At 47.1% G+C, this 21,761-nt stretch overlaps 1 protein-coding gene across 4 annotated transcripts in view; it reads left to right on the forward strand.

The window, feature by feature from the left end:
* Positions 1-4,697: 4,697 nt before the first annotated feature.
* Positions 4,698-21,761, forward strand: part of MAP3K9 (mitogen-activated protein kinase kinase kinase 9) — a 79,412-nt gene continuing 62,348 nt past the window's right edge. For all 4 annotated transcript variants that reach the window (XM_014784350.2, XM_087448304.1, XM_004426304.3 and 1 more), the window contains exons 1-2: positions 4,698-5,340; positions 13,205-13,618. In XM_014784350.2, coding sequence (XP_014639836.1) covers positions 4,941-5,340; positions 13,205-13,618 — 814 coding nt within the window. In that variant the 5' untranslated portion in view covers positions 4,698-4,940. The remainder of the gene's footprint in view (positions 5,341-13,204; positions 13,619-21,761) is intronic.

Consider the following 21,761-nt stretch of genomic DNA (forward strand, 5'->3'; position numbering starts at 1 on the left):
CGGGGTAATTTTCTCTTTAATGGAATCTCTCTTCTTTTGATTGGACCTCTTTGGGGTCCTTGACTAAAAGGTTTAATTGAAGTCCTTGCAGACCCAGAAGGGTCGTAAGAGGAGTAATTTCACGGAGAGCTGTCCCATGGGCTAACTCTGCAACCAGGCTGAATGAAGCAGAAATTCTCTTTGACCTTCGTTCCTTGATTAAAGGCTCTGATCGTTGTTAAAATGCAACTCCCTCTCCAGAGATGTGATATTCTAAACAGCTGTCATAGAACTGTGGTTTTTCTGAAACCGTGGTTTTCATAGGAGACGGGAGGAAGAAGAAGAAAGGAGGGAAGATTTCTTATGGTTTTGATGTTTCAAGCCCCATTCACTCTCAGATGACAGGAATTAAAATACTATCAATTGCAATAAGAACATTTACAATTTCTTGAGCACCTGTTATGTATTCGGTACTGCTGGGAGTACTCCTTCTAATCCTCACAACCACCTCATTTTAGAAATAATGAAACGGAGGCTCAGAGAAAGGACGTGCCTCATCCAAAGGGACTAGTTGAGCAGGGATTCGAACCTGAGTGTTTGGCTCCAAAGCTTCTGTTCCATCAGCCCCACCACACACCCTCCCAAAACATTTACTGAAAATCATACTTAACGTGAGTGGAGTTTATGAATCAGGAACCAGGGCTCCTCTCCTGAAATGGTGTAACATGAGAGGTAAGAGGGGTGAGCTGACTGTCTTAGAAAAGTTCAATGTCTGCCTGAGGGATTCTAGCACAAAAGTACCGATTTAAAATACTTCCCAGAAGAACTGAGGAGAGGGTGACATTCATTCACTAAATCATATTTTAGGCTCGAATAATAATAACTACTACTTGCTGGACTCTGTGCTAAGCACACAATATACATTGTGTCATCGAATTGTTCCAGGAGCCCAGTGAGATGGGTTTATTATCCCCAGTTTCCAGATGAGGGTTCTGGGGCACAGGGGGTCAGCCTGCATAATGGCAAACAGTCAGTGTCGATTCAGAATCAGCCAGAATCCAAGGCCCCAGACTTGAACCATCAGTCTATGTATGCTGCCTGGTTTTTTTCTCTTCCTCCTTCCCTTCCTTCCTTCCTTCTTTCTGCCTTTTCTTTCCTTTTTCCTCCCTCCCCCCCCCCTTTTTAAGGGAAAAACTCCAGTTCAACTTCCAGTCAAGAAGCCTCTGCAGTTTCCTAGGGTACAATTAATTAATTTCCTAGAGTGTTTCTGGGGGAGATGGTCAAAGGAAAGAGGGAAATAAGTTGAATATTTAGTGGGTGCTAAGCAGCATGCTAAGAGCTTGAACTGCTCTATAAAAAGCAAGTTCTGTTACTATACCTATTCACAAATGAGGAAACTGAGGTTCAAACAGGTACCTTGCCCAAAGTCGCATGGTTTTTAATGGACAGAGCCAGGATAAATCATGATCTTCTGACCAAAATCAAGCTGCACCCCTGATTACTGTTATTTTCTCCCTGCCTTATGCTATACTTTCCAGTGTGGCAGAGAAAATGGTCCGTGTTGAGGTGACATTTGTCAACTCCTGCTTAATAGTGGTGAAATCTTGGTAGTTCCACCTGGCTTTCAAAGTCTTTTGCAATCTGACCTTCTTTTATTTAGTTAATTTTATTTCCCATCCCTCTCTTTTTGCACTGTCTCCTCTTCTCAGGCTGGTATTTCTATTATTGCTATCCATTATGTTAATTTCCACTTCCACACTTTCAATTCTCCACTCATCAAGTCGTGTACATCCTTCAATGCCCAACTTAAGCACCTCCTCATCCACTCCTTATCTACTCTAGGGACCTGCTCAAAAGCTTTCAGTGATAACCTTTTATCTGCTAAACAAAATCCAGGCTTCTTAGCCTGGTGTTCAAGTCGGCCATTCAGTCACAAATATGTACTGAGAGACAGTTATGGGCTAGGCGCTCTCTAGGCGCTGGGAGAACTGTGCAGAAGCAGACAGACGGGTCCCTGCTCGTACAATGAACAAACTGGGCATTAAATAATTACAGATAATCAATTCAACAATTATTAGTGTGATTCAAGTCATTAAAGGCCCTCTACAATCTGGTCTCAGCCTATCTTTTCAGAGTTCTTTCTCTTCCTTTCATTCCATCCAGATGGGCTTATTCATGCTTGCCCACCTGTGTGGCTGTGCCATACTCTCTCCCTCCCTCCCTGAATGCGGGGTCTTCACCCCGTACCCCTCCAGGACCGGCTTGGTTTGTGCCTCTTCCGTGAAATCCTGCTAGACAAATTCCGCTCCACACCTTTAGCCTGAAGGATCTTCCCTCATTTGAATTCCTAGCACTTATCCACTCAACAAATATTTATTGAATGACTTCTTGAAATGTTTGATGAATGACTCTTCATGAGGTCCCAAACACATGCTATGGTATTAAAGATTTAAATTACGTAGGGATTTAGACTTTTCCTCCTGAGAGGGCTCAAGGATTTTTTCCTCTTCTCCTCTGGGTGGAGGAGGAGTGGAGATGCACAAAACTGTATAGTAAAACACACAAAATTACCGATAAGCAAAATGACAATAAAAATTGACCAATTACTCATAATTCCACTTGAAAGGGATCCACCGCTGACAATTTTCTCTACATCTTTCTAGTGTGTGTGTTTTTTTTTTGTTTCTGTTTCTCTCTGTGTGTCTACATCATTCTGTAAAATTCCTTTTCCCTCCAACTTAAAATTTTATCAAGAAAATCTTTTTTCTTATGGTCTTCTTTAAAACACAAAGTACCTCTATCCCCCACTGTCCTGCTCTCTTCTGCTTGGGGGTGGAATAGTTTTGCCTTGAACAAAACCTAGGGAATTTACTCAAAGACTCATCCAGATCTTTTCCAGTTCACTGATTCTATGTACAATAAGAATCTGAACACTTTTTAGGACATTTATTCAGACGTGCTTTCTCGAGACCTACTCTGGATGCTCTCCAGAACAGCACTCGTCACCTGTCTTCTTCAAGACCTCACATCTGGGATGCCTAGATACAGTGTGGCCACACTTGTGTGCAAACCATGGAGCGCGGGCCTGCAAGAAGAGAGGAGACACCACAGAACACGGGCCTGCAAGAAGAGAGGAGACCTTCCAGTCCACCCCCCTCACTTTAAGGATGGCAGACTGCACTACAGTGGTAAGTACCTGCCCAAGATCATGCCCTGGTTATCTCTCCAAATTGCCCTACCGTCTTCAGCTTGTCTAACAATGAACTCCAAACTAAAATGAAACAAAAAATACTCGGTGAAGCACTAACTCTTGCTAAATAAATCATACCTATTCCTACCACTGAAGGGGAAAAGGTAACAGTTTGGTGGAGATCGGGCTAGATCTTTCAGCATTGGCTTGACCTGAATGTCAGAGAATCTTCTCATTGCTATGATAGGAATAAAGCAGAGAAGAAATATTAGGGGCCACCCATTTCATTCTTTCTTAATGTTTGAGAAATGGAGGATAACAAAAGGGTGTAGGAAAAGGTCTGCCCTTGATGGTGGGCTGCAGCATCGGCTAGTATGTATGTTCTACTTTGGTTCTTAATCTGATTTCTATAGAGGTCACCACGATCAGAGGTGCAATTTACTCAAGCAAAAGAAACCCATGACTAGAAAAACTGAGTCCCTTCAGAGACCACGTCATCGATAACTTTCCCAGCCTCAGTTTGAAGCTGGGACCCTACTAAGGGGTCCACCAAGGTGGTTTCTTGTCTTTCTGAATTCTAAAAAGCGATGGTACTGGAATCTCTTCTTACAGGAACCCAGGAACGGGTGGGCTGTGTGCAGTTTTCATAAAGCGAGAACTGTAGTTTTAAAGAGTTCTTCTAAGGTCATTCCAACGGTCCTAAAGGCCTTAAATAGAAGATAAAAGGTTAAGGCGGTGGAAGGCGGGGGGTGCCATTCAGTCCGGTGGGAGCGGAAGCTGACCCATCTGGTAGGACCAGGGCAGAGGCAAATCCAAGAGACGGGAGAATCCAACTGTAAGAGGGAGCTGGAGAAAAAAGAACTCACCCGGCGGGTGCGACCCAGCTCGCTTCTCCTCTGCTCACTCTCAAAATCTCACTTTAGGATCAAGAACACAGGTGCTGCCCCACGGAGCCCCCACCCATCCACAGCAAACAAAAGGAGCGGCCTCCTCCAGCCTTTTTGGTCTGAATGAGGGCTCGGCTCTACCTTTAGGATCCACCCATCCCTCCTCGGGCACCCAATGAGGCCGCCGCCTCCTCCTGCCGGGAGGTGTTGCACTCTCCCGGAAATGGACAGGTACCTCGGACCAATGGATGGAGCCGCGCAGGCCAATGGGAGAGAGAAAAGGGTCGACCTGGGGTTAGAGAATGAGAGAGCCCGCAGAGGGGGGCGGGGACGCGGGGACAGGGGGCGGGAGACGTCGGCGCAGGGGGTGGGAGGGGCGGGCCGGTGGCGGCGGGGGAACCTGGCCCGGTCGGCGGCGGCCAATGGGAGGCGGGTTGGCGCGGGGCGGGCTGCGGGCGGTGCCGCCCCCTCGGGTCCGCAGGGCTGGGGCGGAGCCAGGCCCGCGTCAGGTGGTCCCGGGCGTGCGGCGGCGCTGGGGGCGGGGCGCGGCGCGGAGCGGGGCGCGGCGGCGGCGGCGGCGGCGGGCACGGGCTGCGCGAGCAGGTACCCGCGGCGGAGGTGGCCAGGCCGCCCCGGGGAGAGCGCGAAGGCGGGGTCCGGCCCGCCGCGCCCCCATGCTGCGCTGAGCACCCGCGCTCGGCGCACTCGTCGCCGCGCCAGCCCCAGCCCCAGCGAGCCGGCTCTCCCCGCGCCGCCAGCCCGGGCCCTACCTGCGGCCGCCGTCGGGGAGGGGGTCCCCCCAGCTCTGCGGAGCCGCATGAACAATAGGCGGCGGCGGCTCCTGCGGGCGGCGGCAGCCCCGCACCCTATGGATCGGCCGCTCCATGGAGCCCTCCAGAGCGCTTCTCGGCTGCCTGGCGAGCGCCGCCGCTGCCGCCCCGCCGGGGGAGGATGGAGCAGGGGCCGGGGCCGAGGAGGAGGAGGAAGAGGAGGAGGAGGCGGCGGCGGCCCCCGGGGAGCTGGGCTCCGGCGCGCCGCTGCCCTACTGGACTGCAGTGTTCGAGTACGAGGCGGCGGGCGAGGACGAGCTGACCCTGCGGCTGGGCGACGTGGTGGAGGTGCTGTCCAAGGACTCGCAGGTGTCCGGCGACGAGGGCTGGTGGACCGGGCAGCTGAACCAGCGGGTGGGCATCTTCCCCAGCAACTACGTGACCCCGCGCAGCGCCTTCTCCGGTCGTTGCCAGCCCGGCGGCGAGGACCCCAGTTGCTACCCGCCCATTCAGTGTAAGGCGAAGGCGGGGCCCCGGAGCCCAGCGGGGAGGGGGATGGTGGAGGCCTGGGGGTGGTCGCGGAGGGAGGGGAGCCCTCCTCCAGGGGTAGGTTGCGAGTGGGGAACGATTGACCTGGGGGTGGATGTGTGCGCGCGCTCGGGCTGCAGGGGCTCGGGTGGGTGCGGTGGATGAGACCGAGACGCTGCAGGCCTTGCCTGGAACCTCAGGCGCTTGGGCTTCTTAACCTTCATCTGACCACCTCAGCAGCAGCTCCTGATTTCCACATCCTGAAGCCCCAGCATGAGAATCTCCCCATTTTCCACTCCCCTCGCCAAATCTGTAAGGATTTCGGGCAAGCTGGTGGTTTCTATCATAACCTTAGTCCCCAAATCAGAGACCTTCCCGACCTCTTCCGTCGCCTGGCCCCGCCCCTTAAAGGCATTTGCTTTGAGGGAGATGGGGGTGTCTCCCGCAGGGCTGGGCTGGCTCACGAGTCCCGGAAGCCTGTGTGAACTCAAGGCTGAAGTGTCTTTGAAATGTCGTGTCGATTTCTTGGATCCTAATCTTGTATCTCAGAAGTTGTACCTTTAGGAGTCTCTCTGAATGGTGTGCTGAGAAGGGTGTGTGCCTGTGTGGAGGGGCAGGTGATGGGTGGAGAAATGATTAGAGAGGGAAAAGTGTGTCATTCCCCCATGAGACACCAGGAGCACAAGGTACGGTGGCTAAATTCCAGTCCCTTGACACCCAGGATGTTCAGGCGATACATTTTCTCCTTTCTTCTCACCCTAGATCCTTGCCTATATTTGTATTTGCCAAATCTCAAGGGGACCGTGCCCAGGGGTCCCTCCCAGGGCCTTTCTTCCAGTGTCCTGGTTTTCACCAATTTCCCAGGATCCCCCTGTTCCACACCCTGTAATGAAATTTCTTTTATTTTTTCAAAGGAGTTAAATTGCCGTTAGAATCTTTTAATGATGCTAGGTGGTTTTAGAAGAAAGGTGTAAGTATCTCCCAATGCAGTTTACACTTTTTGTATTTGAGGGTTTCTGTAGTTTCTTTCCTGTTAAAAAAAAAAGTATTGTTAATGCATATTTATCATTGTTTGTTCGGTATTTTGTATACTTTGCATCTTAGTTGATTTAAAAAAAAATCATTACCAATGGCCAACTTGAAACATCTAGTTTTAAATTTCGTTTGTAACAGTTATCTTTCTGGCCCTGTAACTTATTTTCACCTGAATGATTGTGCTATTATCTTTCCCTGTTTTTCTACTCTCCTTTTTTTGTTGATGTTTCGACTGTCAAATTGTTGTTCAAATCCTTAGTTCCCTTTGTTTCTCTCTCCCTCTCATTCAATTTAAAACTTCCTGTTTCTACATTTTGATTGTTATAATGCCTGGAGGCTACAAATTAGCTTAAATTGTTTCTAAGTGTTACATCTTTTCCATGGAAGATGGAGGCTAAAGGTCCTAGCATAGTGTTTGAAATAGTGTTGGAGATGAACTTGGTCACATATTAGAAGAAATATTGGAAGAATGGCCTGGCATGTTAGAAGCCAGTGTAGTTTTTTATTTTTATTTATTTTTATTTTTTATTTTTTTTGTGAGGAAGATCAGCCCTGAGCTAACATGTGTGCCAATCCTCCTCTTTTTGATGAGGAAGACTGGCTCTGAGCTAACATCTATTGCCAATCCTCCTCCTAGTTTTTTGTTTTGTTTTGTTTTGTTTTTTAAAGATTTTATTTATTTATTTTACCCCCAAAGCCCCAACAGATAGTTGTGTGTCATAGCTGCACATCCTTCTAGTTGCTGTATGTGGGACACAGCCTCAGCGTGGCAGGAGAAGCGGTGCGTCGGTGCGCGCCCAGGATCAGAACCCGGGCCGCCAGCAGTGCAGCGCGCGCACCTAACCGCTAAGCCACGGGGCCGGCCCCTCCTCCTGTTTTTCCCCCAAAGCCCCAGTAGATAGTTGTGTGTCATAGCTGCACATCCTTCTAGTTGCTGTATGTGGGACGCGGCCTCAGCATGGCCGGACAAGCGGTGTGTCAGTGTGCGCCCGGGATCTGAACCTGGGCCGCCAGTAGCGGAGTGGGCGCACTTAACCACTAAGCCACAGGGCCGACCTCAGACAGTGTAGCTTTAAACATAAGTCAGATCTCGAGGTTCTTTGTGGGTGAAGTTTTGTGATTTTTTTTCAGGGGCCGCTAATGTCAGAGAAGAGCTATGTGAGCCTCAGGAGCGGGAACTCAGTTTCTTTACTCTCTTGTGGTCCCGGCTGTCAGAGCAGTCAGGAGTGAATATGACTTGGGCTGAAAGAGCTCATCCACAGAAAGCCAGACCTACCCACAGTGTGCCACAGTAGAGGCTCCTTCTCCGTTAGGTGCCCAGGATAGAGTAGATTCCTATATCTAGAACCCAGATGATGAGAAAGTAGGAAGTACCTTGTGCTCATGGAAAGAATTGACTTGAAGATCATGGCATTGGAAGCTCTCCGTAAGTTATTTTAGTGTCACCAGGAGTTCTGATCTTGACTGGAATTAATTCTTGATAATTCAGAAAATTTAATTCCAGTCAAAAACCAATTAAGGGGCCGGCCCAGTGGCATAGTGGTTAAGTGCGCGTGCTCTGCTGCGGCAGCCCGAGGGTTCGCAGGTTTGGATCCTGGGCACGCACCAACACACCGCTTGTCAAGACATGCTGTAGTGGCGTCCCATATAAAGTAGAGGAAGATGGGCACGGATGTTAGCCCAGGGCCAATCTTCCTCAGCAAAAAGAGGAGGATTGGCATCAGATGTTACCTCAGGGCTGATCTTCCTCACACAAAAAAAAAAAACAACAGAGTGCCTAGTGAAAGGTAGATACTGTGTTAAATACCAGGGGATAAAGAGATGATGAGATAAGGAGGTGGTTGTAAGTCACACATGAGGGAGATTGGTGATGTGAACATATAGCTTCACTGCAGTGCTTTGATAAAGATGAACACAGGAAGTTGCTGACAGTTGTGCCTCTCATCTGTATGCTATGTCTGCCAGTTCAGTTAATGTCGCTCCGAAAATAAAGGTGATTGACAGCCTTGTCTCCAAAGACTTGGAATGAAATTGAGCCACTGACTACTTTCTCCCAGTTACCCTTTTGAACTTCTGCTCTGGGGCATGAATTCTGACATTAGTTCGAGAATAGAAGACACTAGGGCCGGCCCCGTGGCTTGCCGGTTAAGTGCACGCGCTCTGCTGCTGGCAGCCCGGGTTCGGACCCCGGGCGCACACTGACGCGCCGCTTCTCTGGCCATGCTGAGGCCGCATCCCACACACAGCAACTAGAAGGATGTGCAGCTATGACATACAACTATCTACTGGGGCTTTGGGGGAAAAAATAAATAAATAAAATTATAAAAAAAAAAAAAAGACGACACTAGTCAAGTAATAATGTTCTGTTTTAGTTTTAAATATTGCTTTTCAAAGTGAAAATTTTGTTTCAAACTTTATTCAAAACAGAAGAGGGGGAAATGACTATATCTTGTGACAAAGAAAAAATAAAATAGGGCGGGCCCTGTGGCATAGTGGTTAAAGTTCTGTGTGTTCTGCGTCAGCTGTCCAGATTCGCGGGTTCAGATCCCGGACGTGGACCTACATCACTCACCAGCCATGCTGTGGTGGTGACCCATATACAAAATAGAAGAAGATTGGCACAGATGTTAGCTCAGGGCGAATCTTCCTCAGCAAAAAATAAAATAAAAAAATTAGTGATATTATAAATCACTTAACTTTATATAGTGCTTTTATCACCTCCAATATATATATTAGAGTTCAGCGCTCCATGGGACTGACAAATATAAATAATCTAGGAGCTTGCTCTTCTTTTTTATTTTAGTGAAAGATGAAAAATTTACAATTCCAAATTTGTCATCTTGGGAGATATATAATCCCAGGTATTAAAAAAAAGTTTCTCTTACAGGAGAGTTGTGTTTGTTTTCAAGCAGGGCATAAATTAAGGTTATTACTAATTTACATTTCTTTTTCTTGTATCCACTAGAAATAAAAGGATGTATTTTCAAATGTACTTAAGATTTTTAGATAAGTGAGATATGTACCATCACTTGCCCAAAACCCACCAGAATGTGCCTATACATTTAGTTTCCAAGGATACAATTGCGAGAGAATAACATCTTGACTCTGAAAATGAAAGATATAAGGTTTTGTTCCTGACATTCCTGGAAATATCCTTCCACAGAAACTGAAAAATATGCTGAGTGCAACTTGACCTGATTCTTACTTAAAACCAGGTCTTGATTGGAGCGGGGAAGGGAAGGAGAGCCCCACATCCTCTCGGCTGCAGCTGAAGGTCTAGTTCCTACAAGGAAAAGCATCCTCTCCCTCCCCCGCTGCCGTTCTGTCTTCTGTCTGCTTGAAAGCTGTGTTCTATACTTTTCTTGAAGGCTGGTCATAATATTTCCTTAACTGAACAGTAAGAACATGAGGGTTTATGTTCTCCCACAGAGAGATTATTGCTTTCCCTCCCCATGGGGTTTTCTGTCTTCCGTGAAATGCCGTCGGAGGAGCTGTCCTTTCAGCACCCTAGTTCAGAATTGCATCTTTTAAATTCTCATACTTTTTTTTATTTTGAGGAAGATTGGCCCTGAGCTAACATCTGTTGCCAATCTTCCTCTTTTTCTTCTTTCTCCCCAAGGCCCCAGTACACAGTTGTATATCCTACTTGTAGGTCCTTCTAGTTCCTCTTTGTGGGACACTGCCTCAGCATGGGTTGATGAGCGGCGTGGAGGTCTGTGCCCAGGATCTGAACCGGTGAACCCCGGGCCACTGAAGCAGAGAAGCGGAGCTCATGAACTTAAGTGCTATGCCACCAGGCCAGCCCCCTAAATTCTCATACATTTAAAATAAACATTTAAAGATATCTTTAAAGATATCTATATTTAAATTTCCTGTGTGTTCACAACTATGCTTCAGACCAGAGGAAGGAAGGGAATGTATAAGAGAAAATACAACAGTTGATTCCTTTAAGGAGAATTCAGATATTCAGTTGAGGAAATAAGATGGGTGAATGCAAATTTGTTAAACAGGCACATATCTTTTCATCAGTGTGAAAGCTGGTAGGAAAATGAATGTTTCTTCCCTCCATGACCAAGGAGACTCCTAACGTAACTTACATATTTCTCCAAGAGGGTTTCTAATCTCTCTTTAACATAGGCATATTTTTCTCATTCATATAGATGAGATAAGGCAAGAATTAGTAAAAAGTCAGAATTCATTTGAGGACCCAGAAACACTCAAGCTATTTTAAGTAGAAAGTGATTTAGCACAGGAAATTAGGTGCTTACAGAATTGTTGGAAGGGCAGGGAGAAGGGGCTGTCAGCTAGACCTGTGGGAACTGCTCCCAGAACACTGCAGACCCCGCCCACCAGGCAAGCTGCTACTTCCCTAATTGGGAAGGTACAGAATCAGGAGTTGCCATTGAAGCTGTTTGACTTCAAGAACACCCTGTTGTAGATGCTGTCCAGAGATTAGGCAACCACTTGGCCTTGCAACATTTGTTTCCACATCCACAGAACTAATGGTTAGACACTGATGTGCTGTTGGAGAAAAATCCCGCTCCTCCCCAGCCATGCTTGCCAGGAGAAGCAGCAAGAAGATGGTCTCTGTCTCACCTCTGCCTTCCAAATCTTGTGCATCTAATTGGCAGAATCTAATCTGCATCCAGAACTCTAGCTGTCAGGGAGTCTGGGAAATGTAGTTTTTATCTTTCTGGCCTCTGTAGTACTGAAAGGCATGCTAGAAGGATTTTAGAATGGATGTTGATTGTTAGTCTGCAGGACCTGCCACACCATTTATTCTTCAAGAAGAGTGCTAGATGAGGTGATAAGCTTGAACAATTGGAACTTTTGGAGTCAAGAAGGGTTATACTTTTTGTATACGTAAAGACAGTCCAACTAACTTTTCCTAAGAGTTTCTTTTGTGTAATGCCAATTGCGTTACAAAATACAAATGAAATAGTAGCCCTAGATAGGATAGAAGTACTAGAATTAAGCAAGAACAGAGTTTTGAGCACCACCAGCATCTAAGTGGAGAATGGAGGCGTCGTGGAGCTGGCTGAGGAAGGGAACAGCCAGCAGTGGGCAGATCCTCTTTTGGTCTTGCCAAAAGTTCAGAAATATGTCTTTGTTTTCTTAGTTATTTAGCAAAGTGTGATTATTTGCTGTATTTGTTTCAAGAAGTCTAATTCAATTTTTTTTTTCCTCCAGATCTGAGTTTGGTTTATTCCCTACTGAGGTAGATTGTTTTCCCCATTTTGTTTCACCGTCCACTGTTCACCTGCTGAGTGTTCCGCACGATGAGTACAGTGGTGAATAAGGCAGATTCACTCTGTGGATCTCTCAGTCTAGCAGGACAACGAGCATGAACAAGTAATTATAACCTTGATGAGTCTTGCCAAATAGAGACTTCTGTGGAAGTATTTGATCCAGGCCTGACCTCATTTAGTTGGGGGTTAGGAAAAGGTCTCTAGGAAATTGATGTTTAAGCTGAGACCTGAGGGATGAGTGTGAGTCAGCCAGGTAAAGACAAAGAGACTGAGAAGATAGAGAAGAAGGTTTCATGAAAGAAACATAAAATAGTACTTTGCTCATCTGGCGACACCATATCTAACCCAAGATTTATAATCACTGGCAGCTATTATTATCTGTACATGGAACCCTTTCCAAACAGAGCTAATGATGTAATCCTGTACCTTAGATTCAAACTCTGGATTTGGGAAGGAGAATGGGTGGTTGGCTGTGATACTGGGAACACCAGGGATGGAGCTGGAGTGAGACGTCTGCTGTGAGGCTCCTTTCCTGCACATCTTAGTCACCAGGTCTTGGTAGAACCAGGTTTTGAAAGTCTCCCAATTTGCTCCATACTCTCCGCCTTCACTGCTGCTGAGGTTCAGACCCCCGTGCTTGCGTGCCTGAGTTACTGCAGTGGCCTCTGTAGTGTTTCCTTTTGCTGTGGGCTCTCTGTCCTCCAGGTTATATTCCACATGGCTGCCAGAGTTGGTTTCCTTTCTAATTCACATGCCTAACAACACTCTCTTTCTTAAAATACATGATCCTATCCTTCACAGCGTGAAGTCCACGCCCTTCAGAATGGCTTTAAAAACACTTCATGACTGGCTGACTCCAGCAAGGCTTTGAGCCTCATCTCCTCTCCTAATGCGTATAATCAGCTGCACTGGACTCCCTGAAGTCCCCAGTAGGCCGTGTACTCTCATGCCCCATGTTCTTGCTCATGACCTTCTTTCTGCCTGGATTGTCCACCTGGATCTTCTCTGCCTGGTGACATCCCCCCCACTCATTCTTTAGGGCCCATTTCAAATGTTGCCTTCCCTGTGAATCCTTTCCACACACAGCCTCTTAATCCCTGTCCCGTGGTGGGAGTTTGTGATTTTCCTAATCTTCCGATCATATCGCTCCAGAAGCTCTTTTCTTACTACGATTTGGTTGTTTTGTGTCTGCCTTGGCACTGAATTGTATGCTTCTCACCACTTAGTACACAGTGAAATCTGAATAAGTCTCATAAGAACGATCTCCCCTAATGTTCCCTTTCGTTAAAATGGTTGGTCTCGGTACAAGATTCTGCATGGTGTTCCAAGTGGAAATTATTTCATGAATATTTAATGAATGCCTACCCTGTGCTAGTCACTAAGGACAATGCAACAGAAAATAAGTTAATCGCATTCCCTGCCCTCATGGAGTTTACCTTATAGTGGGGAGACAGAAGAGCCAGGTGAGTAGCCAACTTGCTGTGTTTGCCCATCCGGGTAAATGGGTGATTCAGTGGTTTTCTCAGAAAGTTTTTGACTTGCTTCTTTTCTTCTTCTCTTTCTCAGTGTTAGAGATTGATTTTGCAGAGTTAACCCTGGAAGAGATCATTGGCATCGGGGGCTTTGGGAAGGTCTATCGTGCTTTCTGGATAGGGGATGAGGTCGCCGTGAAAGCAGCTCGCCACGACCCAGATGAGGACATCAGCCAGACCATAGAGAATGTTCGCCAGGAGGCCAAGCTCTTCGCCATGCTGAGGCACCCCAACATCATTGCCCTGAGGGGGGTGTGTCTGAAGGAACCCAACCTCTGCTTGGTCATGGAATTTGCCCGTGGAGGGCCTTTGAATAGAGTGTTATCTGGGAAGAGGATTCCCCCGGACATCCTGGTGAACTGGGCCGTGCAGATTGCCAGAGGGATGAACTACTTACACGATGAGGCCATTGTCCCCATCATCCACCGTGACCTTAAGTCCAGCAACAGTGAGTAGGAAGAGGTGGGGCTGGCGGGGTTAACAGCACTTTCAGACTCAGTCCATGGCTTTCGTTGGAGTGGAATCCTAACAGAATATTAGTGGGCAGTGAAACTCCTGGCTTAGAACCATTCCATCCTTGAACTGAGATGTGGGGGTGGAGTGAGTGCTAGGAAAAATTGGTTTTGGGAGAGAAGAATGAGGCATCTGAGGGGTTTGGGATAATTCTGAGCTCATATTAGCAGGCAAGATTGGCAATGTGTAACTCTGATGTACTGTGCAAAAAAACCGTATAAATTTATTGTTCCACTTGAGGGAAGTGTGTCTGTAATCACAAAAGGAGTTTTCCACTTTGGTGGAACAATAGACAAAAGGCAAACCTATACCACCTGTTTGCATTTCTGCCTAAACACTGCAACTTGAGGTACCTGCCGGACAAAGGCTATAAAAAGGAGGGGCATCGTTTAAGCTGTGAGGCTGATTCAGGTGACAGTGTCAGTTTGGAGAAAATGACCTAATGGTAGTATTACGCACCTCCTGATAGCCTAGGGGTGGTATTAATTAATTGCTGTAACTACTTAGTGTTTAATAGCAGGAACTGAGAAGTAACTGTTAAACATCCAGAATCCATAAACTGGATTGTAAAGCAAGTGTTAGACATAATTAAATGGTGAGTTGGTAGAAACTTCAGTCTCTTTCCTTGGCTGAATCAGCAGGCACTGGGAATATGCTTCTTTTGTGTGGTAATCTGTGCTCTCTCTGGCCTAGACTGAGTGGTAGAGAGGATACACCTTGCTAAATGGTATGTGCTTAAAATCCCTTTGAGCATCCTGTGCAGAGAGAAGGGCGTTAGGACTCTGCAGGTGGCCTGGGCCCCCGGAACTTCACTCTCTGCATCCTCCAGCTTTGAGCCCAGAAATCCTTCAGACTTTGTTTTGTTCTGAGCTGTTCAAGATGTGACTTATTTTTCTGTTGGTGCTATTGTGAATTTGTTTACTTTAAAAAATACATTTTAAAATTATATAAGTAGTGTTTTTGTTGTACAAAAATTAGACAGTGTAGATAAACAAAAAGAAGAGCAAGATAACCCATAATGTTTTCCTTCAGGGTGTATAACTTACATTTGACATATCCTTCTAGGCATTTTAAAGCATACATGGTTTATATATATTCAAATATCCTTTCCAGTTTGCTTTAAAATAGCCTTTATTACCCTTATCTCATCTACCTGCACCCTTTCCCCCCTTAATAATAGAAAAATTTATCCTTGTGAGAGTATGGAACATTAAATATGTATTTTAGATGTGATGCATATGAAGGATTTAAGTTCCATAAAATAAAATCTGGTATTCCTTTTGCTATTATTCTCTTTCTCCATCATATAATTATTCTCATCCTTCCTCCAAAATTCTGTTTTTTAAATGTATTACATAAATTAAAACTTTTAGTGATCACTTTTTTTTTTTTAATGAGGAAGATTGGCCCTGAGCTAACATCTGCTAACCTCCTCTTTTTGCTGAGGAAGATTGGCCCTGGGATAACATCCGTGCCCATCTTCCTCTACTTTATATGGGACGCCGCCACAGCATGGCTTGCCAAACGGTGCGTCAGTGCGTGCCCGGGATCCGAATCGGCGAACCCTGGGCCACCACAGCGGAGCACGCGCATTTAACCGCTTGTGCCACTGGGCCGGCCCCTAGTGATCACTTTTTAAAGTAATTTCTACCTAGAGATTGCTCTGGATGATGGGATGAGAATAAGCAGGTGTGTTGGTAGAAAATATGATATAGAAGCTGAGTTTTTTTCTTTTTTCTAACATCCTTATCAGGCTGGGAGAGCGAGGCAAAGTGCTCTAACCTTACCTAATTGAGCCCATGTGAAAATGTGGGCTAGGATGATGGAATTGTGCAAGTTAATAATTTCCTCTATGAAGTTTTAAGTTTGGATGTAATTTCAAGCTATAAATACAAGGGTTTACCTTTTATAAGATTTCTGTTTGGAAGTCTAGGCTCTTGTGAAGGAAAAGCTAACATGCCAAGGTTCTGCTGTTTGCAGGAGATGGCAAGAGACCTGAATGTCATTCTGTCATCTAGGAGACAAAGCACTGGTCCTTTCTTTGTCCTTAAGTGGGTTTTAGGATTGCCGGGGGGGAGCCTTTAAGTGCAGTGTATTGTGGCAGGAGTTGGACTTACACGTAGGGCGATATTTTAAAGTAGCTGTTAAGACAGTTTATGCCCAGAAGTGTGCGTGGTCCAGTGGGCTGCATGGTTGGTGTTGATGTTGACGCCTGCTGTAAACCTCATGTGTGAGTTGGGGTAGCTCCTTGACATTTGTCTATGGGTGAGATTGTGTACATCCAACATCAGCCTTTATGACACCATTTTTTTTGTGTGTGTGTGAGCAAGATCAGCCCTGAGCTAACATCTGCCAATCCTCCTCTTTTTTTTTTGCTGAGGAAGACTGGCCCTGGCCTAACATCCATGCCCATCCTCCTCCACTTTATATGGGACGCCGCCACAGTATGGCTTGACAGGCGGTGTGTCAGTGTGCGCCCGGGATCCGAACCTGCGAACCCCGGGCCGTCGCAGCAGAGCGTGGGCACTTAACCGCTTGCGCCACCAGGCCGCCCTGACACCATTGTTATTTTATGGCTGTGTATGCATGACTTGAAAATCATTTTATTTATTTATTTTTTTAATTTTATTTATTTATTTCCCCCCCCACAGTCCCAGGAGATAGTTGTATGTCACAGCTGCACATCCTTCTAGTTGCTGTATGTGGGACGCAGCCTCAGCATGGCCAGAGAAGCGGTGCGTCAGTGCGCCCAGGATCCGAACCTGGGCCGCCAGCAGCGGAGCGCACATACTTAACTGCCAAGCCACAGGGCCAGCCCTGAAAATCATTTTAGAATGTCACTTCTTTGCCTCCAGTTTGAGAGTCATAAATTCTTTGTGTTTTGCAGACCTGGGGACACTGGCCTGTTTCTTTTGGTTTTTTTTTTTTAATAATTTTATTTATTTATTTATTTTTTTCCCCAAAGCCCCAGTGGATAGTTGTGTGTCATAGTTGCACATCCTTCTAGTTGCTGTATGTGGGACGCGGCCTCAGCATGGCCCAACAAGCGGTGTGTCGGTGCGCGCCCGGGATCCGAACCTGGGCCGCCAGCAGCGGAGTGCGTGCACTTAACGGCTAAGCCACAGGCCGGCCCTCTTTTGGTTTTTATTAGGGGTTCCAGAGAGTTAGATTTTGGTCACTGTCATGTGAGGACAGAATTCTATGAATTATATGTTAGTTGACGTTGAATCACTAGAGAAAAGAATATGTATATATGGGAGCTGTCTTTGTGGAAAAAATAAAGTAGTTATTGATAAACATCTAGCTATTACAAAAGGTACAGTAAAAAGTGATTTATTAAAGTGCTGTATTATCCTGGTCACCTACTTAAACGAATCATTTGCTGTTTACTGGCAGTGAAATGTGTATAGCATATAGCATCCTATGTTGGTACATAATCTGCAATAAGTTTAGGTTTGACTGCACATAACCTAAAGAACAAAACAGAATAACAATGGCTAAAGCAAGGTATACGTTCATTTGTCTTTCAAAGGAAGCCTGGAGGGTTTTAGGGCATCTGCACAGTGTCAGCAGGGACCCAGGCTCCTGTTTTCACTCTGTCTTCCCAGTACATGGCTGCATCCTCAGGGTGGCCTTGTGGTCCAAGATGACTGCTGAAATGCCAGCTGTTTGGTCCCTGTCACAGGCCTGAAGGAGGAGCAGAAGCAGAAGCACAGAAAAAGGTGCCCCTGTGGCCGAGTTGGCCCCCATTAACCTCCCAGAAGTCCAGCACGACAAGTCTGCTTGTCTTAATTGTCCAGAGTAAAGTCACATGGCCACGGCTAGGGCAGGGGAGGCTGGGAGATGGAAGATTTTATTCTGGGTGGCATTGGGCCCCGCTAATAATCAGCGTCTATTACCAAGGAAGAGGGAGAGCATGGCTAGTGGAGGGAGCAGCTGGCGGTCTTATCCTGAAATCTTAATGTGGGGCCTGCATTAGGAAGAACTGTTATCTTGGATACTTAGCATCATATAGCCAAACAAGGTTAGCCAGGCCCTGGGACGGGCTGGCTCAGACCCCGGATGTAACTAATGGTTTATACTACTTTACCACACTGTATCGTTAACTTAGACATCACTTCTTAAAACTACTTGTAAAAAGCCCCTGGCTATAAAAATTGATTTATGCATCTCTGCCCCGTCAGATTAGGGAAAACTAAGCTATTTGATTGTTAGCAAAGGTGTCAGTGAAAGATGGTCTTTTAGTGGAAAGATTGTCCTTTTGGGGGTAGGTAGATGGATTTCAGGATTTAGTGTCGGAGGTAGCGTGGGTTGAAGGCATTTGGCAGAATAGCAGTTTAATAGTGGCCATTAAAAGTTAAATTAATGTAAAAATGAGATAATACGGAAAAAACAGTCATTTGGTGCTAAACACACATTACCTGAAAGTATGTATAAGAATATTAGGGTGACAAGGGACTAGAGCTGCTAGTCCAGTGGTTGCAAGCCCAGATGCCTGCCAGTCAGGGTAAGTAAACTTGTGAAGCAGTGGGTGTAAAGCTGTGGGGCTTGGTGGGAGTGATGGCGAAGTGAGGGGATGCTCCACCCAGTGGTATTCGTGGCCATTGAAAAACAAAACAGAACACTGTGCTGGGGCCGCCACATTGCATCCCCTCACCTCCTGTTTTTGTTGGCTGTGAGTTCAGGAGCATCCCCTACATCTCCAAATAGATTTTTGTGTTTTTAGCCCCCAGCATAGTTCCAGGCACACGAATGAATGAGTAACTGAGGGAGTAAAGTATCGCTTGAACTGGTCTAGTTGCAGGATCTCAAAAGGTAAAAATTCCCTTTCTCTTGTTGGAGGCTGCCCCTCATGCCTCTCTTGCACAGAAGTTGCTTTTCATCCTCATTATAATCTCCAGGCCCTCATCCTTCCTAATTGTCTGAGTTCATCAGTCTATTTCAGATGCCCGAGTGTGAAATTTTTACGGTGCATTCTGTACCCACCTCCAGTGCTCTGCCCCCTTCTTTCTCCACACCCTCCCTGAGTGCCAGCCCTGAATAGCTCACTGGCTGATGTCTCCACTGCAGCCAGTTGCCAGCTGCCAGGTGCTGCTGGAGCAGGCCCCGCTGTGCTGCCTGGATCCACTGCCGGTCTGTTCCATCCAGCCTCAGCACTCCTTTTTCCCTGTTGTGCTCCTCACAGTGCCCATCCCAGTTTTGTCGAGCTGTCTGATTGGCTGCTCCTCTTGTGACTAGAGGCCCAAGTAGCATCTCCCGCCACCCCCATTCTGTGCTCCCGTGTGCTTTGTGCCCGTCTCCAACCTTGTCTCGGAGTTCACAAGGTGAAAAAGTGGAAGACTTGCTTTCTTGCTGAGGAGGACAGAGCTTCCATCTTGCCCTTGGCCTCTGGCCAGCTATGACATTCTAAGCCCAGGATCGGACAAAGGCCTCGGCCCCTGGCTGGGTTTCCCATGTAGGATTTCTCAAGGCTGAGAGTTTGCTGGCTGCAAGGCTGTGGAACCCTGTGGCGCCCTGTGACTCCACTCTTTAGTGTCCTTGTTCCTGCACACTGAGGGAGAGCATATTTCCACCTATGGGGTGAAGCAGCTAAGGCCAGGCGTCCTGGCCAGGAGCCGTGTGGCAGAAAGGACTGCCTTGGAAAGGATGAGGAGTGGCTATAAAAGCAGTTTTTCCTATAGGAGAATAAAACAAACTATAAAACCTTCCCAGGGTGGATCTGGGAGGCAGCAGAGTATCAACTAGAGAACCCAATTTCCAGTCCTTTTCAAGAGGCCCTTAAATGACTTTTTCTGTGCCTCATGAATGCATCCCCATATGAGATACTTCCAACAGTTCCTGGCTCAGGTGCTTCTGAATCTCTCTCCCTATTATTCTCCCTGTTTCTGATCCTGCGGTTCTCTGCTACAAGTTCCCTTTCACAGAGAGTTGGGGGATGACAGAGGTTTTGAGGATTTTCCTGGCAAAAGCGTACAAGTGCTCAGTGAATTGGATTTCTCCTTTGGTCCAGGAGGCTGTACCTATGGTTAGCTAGCAGCCTCCAGGCATGTCACAGAGTATTCAGAGTGTTCAGTTGATGGGCAGCATTTCCCATAAATACGGAGACATGTTCTGCAGGTCAAAATAAATACATAAGTGAATAGAGCTGAACTGAGGCGAGCAACCGGCCAGGTGGACATGACTCAGCAGCAGAACCCGTGAGGCCAGGAGCTCTGACCTGCAGGTCCCGTTGCGTCTCTCAGTTCTTTAACTTCGTCTGGGAACCTTGCTTTTCCCTTTTCCCTTGGGTTTTTGGGGCCATCTCCTGCACAAAGATGGTTCTCGTTCGTGTGTCAGTTTGAGCACTTGGTGTTAGAATATAATAGTAAGCAGAAACAGGCACAGGCCCTGCCCTCCAGGAGCTCCCTGTGGGGTCAGGGAGAAGGTCCTAAATGAAAACAAAGTCACACAAAAATGTAAAGTCGTGATCTGTGAGTGCTGTGGAGGGAAGGTGTTGGTGCCATGAGAGTGGCTAATAAAGGGATGTGCCTGAGGACTTCCTGAGGAGGTGATCTGAAGGAGTGAAGAGGAGTTAACAAGACAAAGTGGTGAGGGGAGGTGGGGCGAGAAGGTTTCAGGCAGGGAGACCAGGAGGCACATATGCCCACTGAGACATGGCCCCCCGGGAGGAGATGGTGCCCTTGACATCCTCTGTGGGTTCTCTTGCCTCAGTCCTGTCCTATGGTTGGAGGGGCTACTGAGAGGGCTTCATGAGGGAAAGTGATCTCTTTGTGGAACACTTGCCTTCATTTCCCCCAGGCTTGCTCTCGAGTGCCACCTACCTTTCCTTCCCTTTGGATGACTCTAGGGGCATCTCTGCAGCTTACTCAGTGGGGCAGGAAGTAGCTGGGGGCCCTGGGCGACATTTAGGGACCTGTAAGCCTGTGTTGGAGTTAGAGGAGAGGATTGTGTTGTGTGAAGGGTCTCGGTAGTTCTGGACTATGATTGCACCCTTAGCTTGGGGAAAACAGCCTCAGTGAGGGGTCGGGTTCAGGGCAAGAAGGGCTTCAAAAGGCGTGTGGGCTCTCATTTCCAGATGATTCTTTAGTCTCTTCCCCTTTGTCTCTGTTTCCTCTGATTTGAGTCACTGTTTCCTTGAAAGTCAAAAAAATTATGTCTTGTCTACCCCACATCCCTCCCCAAGCAAACCTGGTCACAGCCAAGTAGCGACCCCCACCTTCCGCAGGTGGCCTGTGGCACTGTCATTGCTCAGAGTCCAGATTTGTGCGTCAGGATCTCTCAGGAGACAAGACAGGAGCCTGCCTGTCTCTCCTTTCCTCCGCGTCTCTTGGAAAATTTTCCATTCCTTGACTTGGTGCTTCACCTCATTCCCGTGAGGTAGCTCAGGGTCACTAATGGAGAGAGAAACCAAGACGCAAAGTGGTGACGTCATGGTCTGGTTGAGTCAGGAGAAAAATGTAGCTCCTTCCTTAGGGCTCCATCTCTTTACCTCTTTACCCTCAATACCCCCGTCGGCTATGTGTAGAACCGCACTTGTTCTCTTGTTAAGGGAGGATTGTTAACACAGTGCCCTTGAACCCCTTGGAATCTATGCAAAATGTGTGTAGGCTCATTTTCGGGGGAGAGGGTCATAGCTTTTACTAATGTAAGAGTCAGAGGTTATGAATCAATACCGTTACAGAGAACTTCTTAAATTGGGCGTTTGGGTAAGAGGTAGACTGGTGCAGTGGAGGGAGCACCAGCCCGGGTACCACCCTTGGCACTGACCGGCTGGGTTGCCTTGGGCATCTTGTGACCTCTCTGGGCCTCACATTCCTCGTCTGTAAAATGAGAGGTTTGGATGGGATGGTTACTGAGGTTCCTCCCAGGACTGACATTATGTGACTTAAAGTGTGAATGTGTGTGTTCTGGGAGTAGGTGCTGACTGCAAGGTGTGTCTGAACCTCTGTCAGGCTCCGGCATGCCCAGGTTCCCCACTTCTGGGCTTCTTGCTGCAGGGGCCAAAGCTGATGGGGAATCTTCGCCAAGCAGTGTAACAAGAAAACAGTTGACAGGAGCGCACAGGTGCTCCCTTCCCC

Source organism: Ceratotherium simum, chromosome 24 (genome assembly GCF_057802395.1).
Source record: "Ceratotherium simum simum isolate JZ-2026a chromosome 24, ASM5780239v1, whole genome shotgun sequence".
Classification (NCBI taxonomy): domain Eukaryota; kingdom Metazoa; phylum Chordata; class Mammalia; order Perissodactyla; family Rhinocerotidae; genus Ceratotherium; species Ceratotherium simum.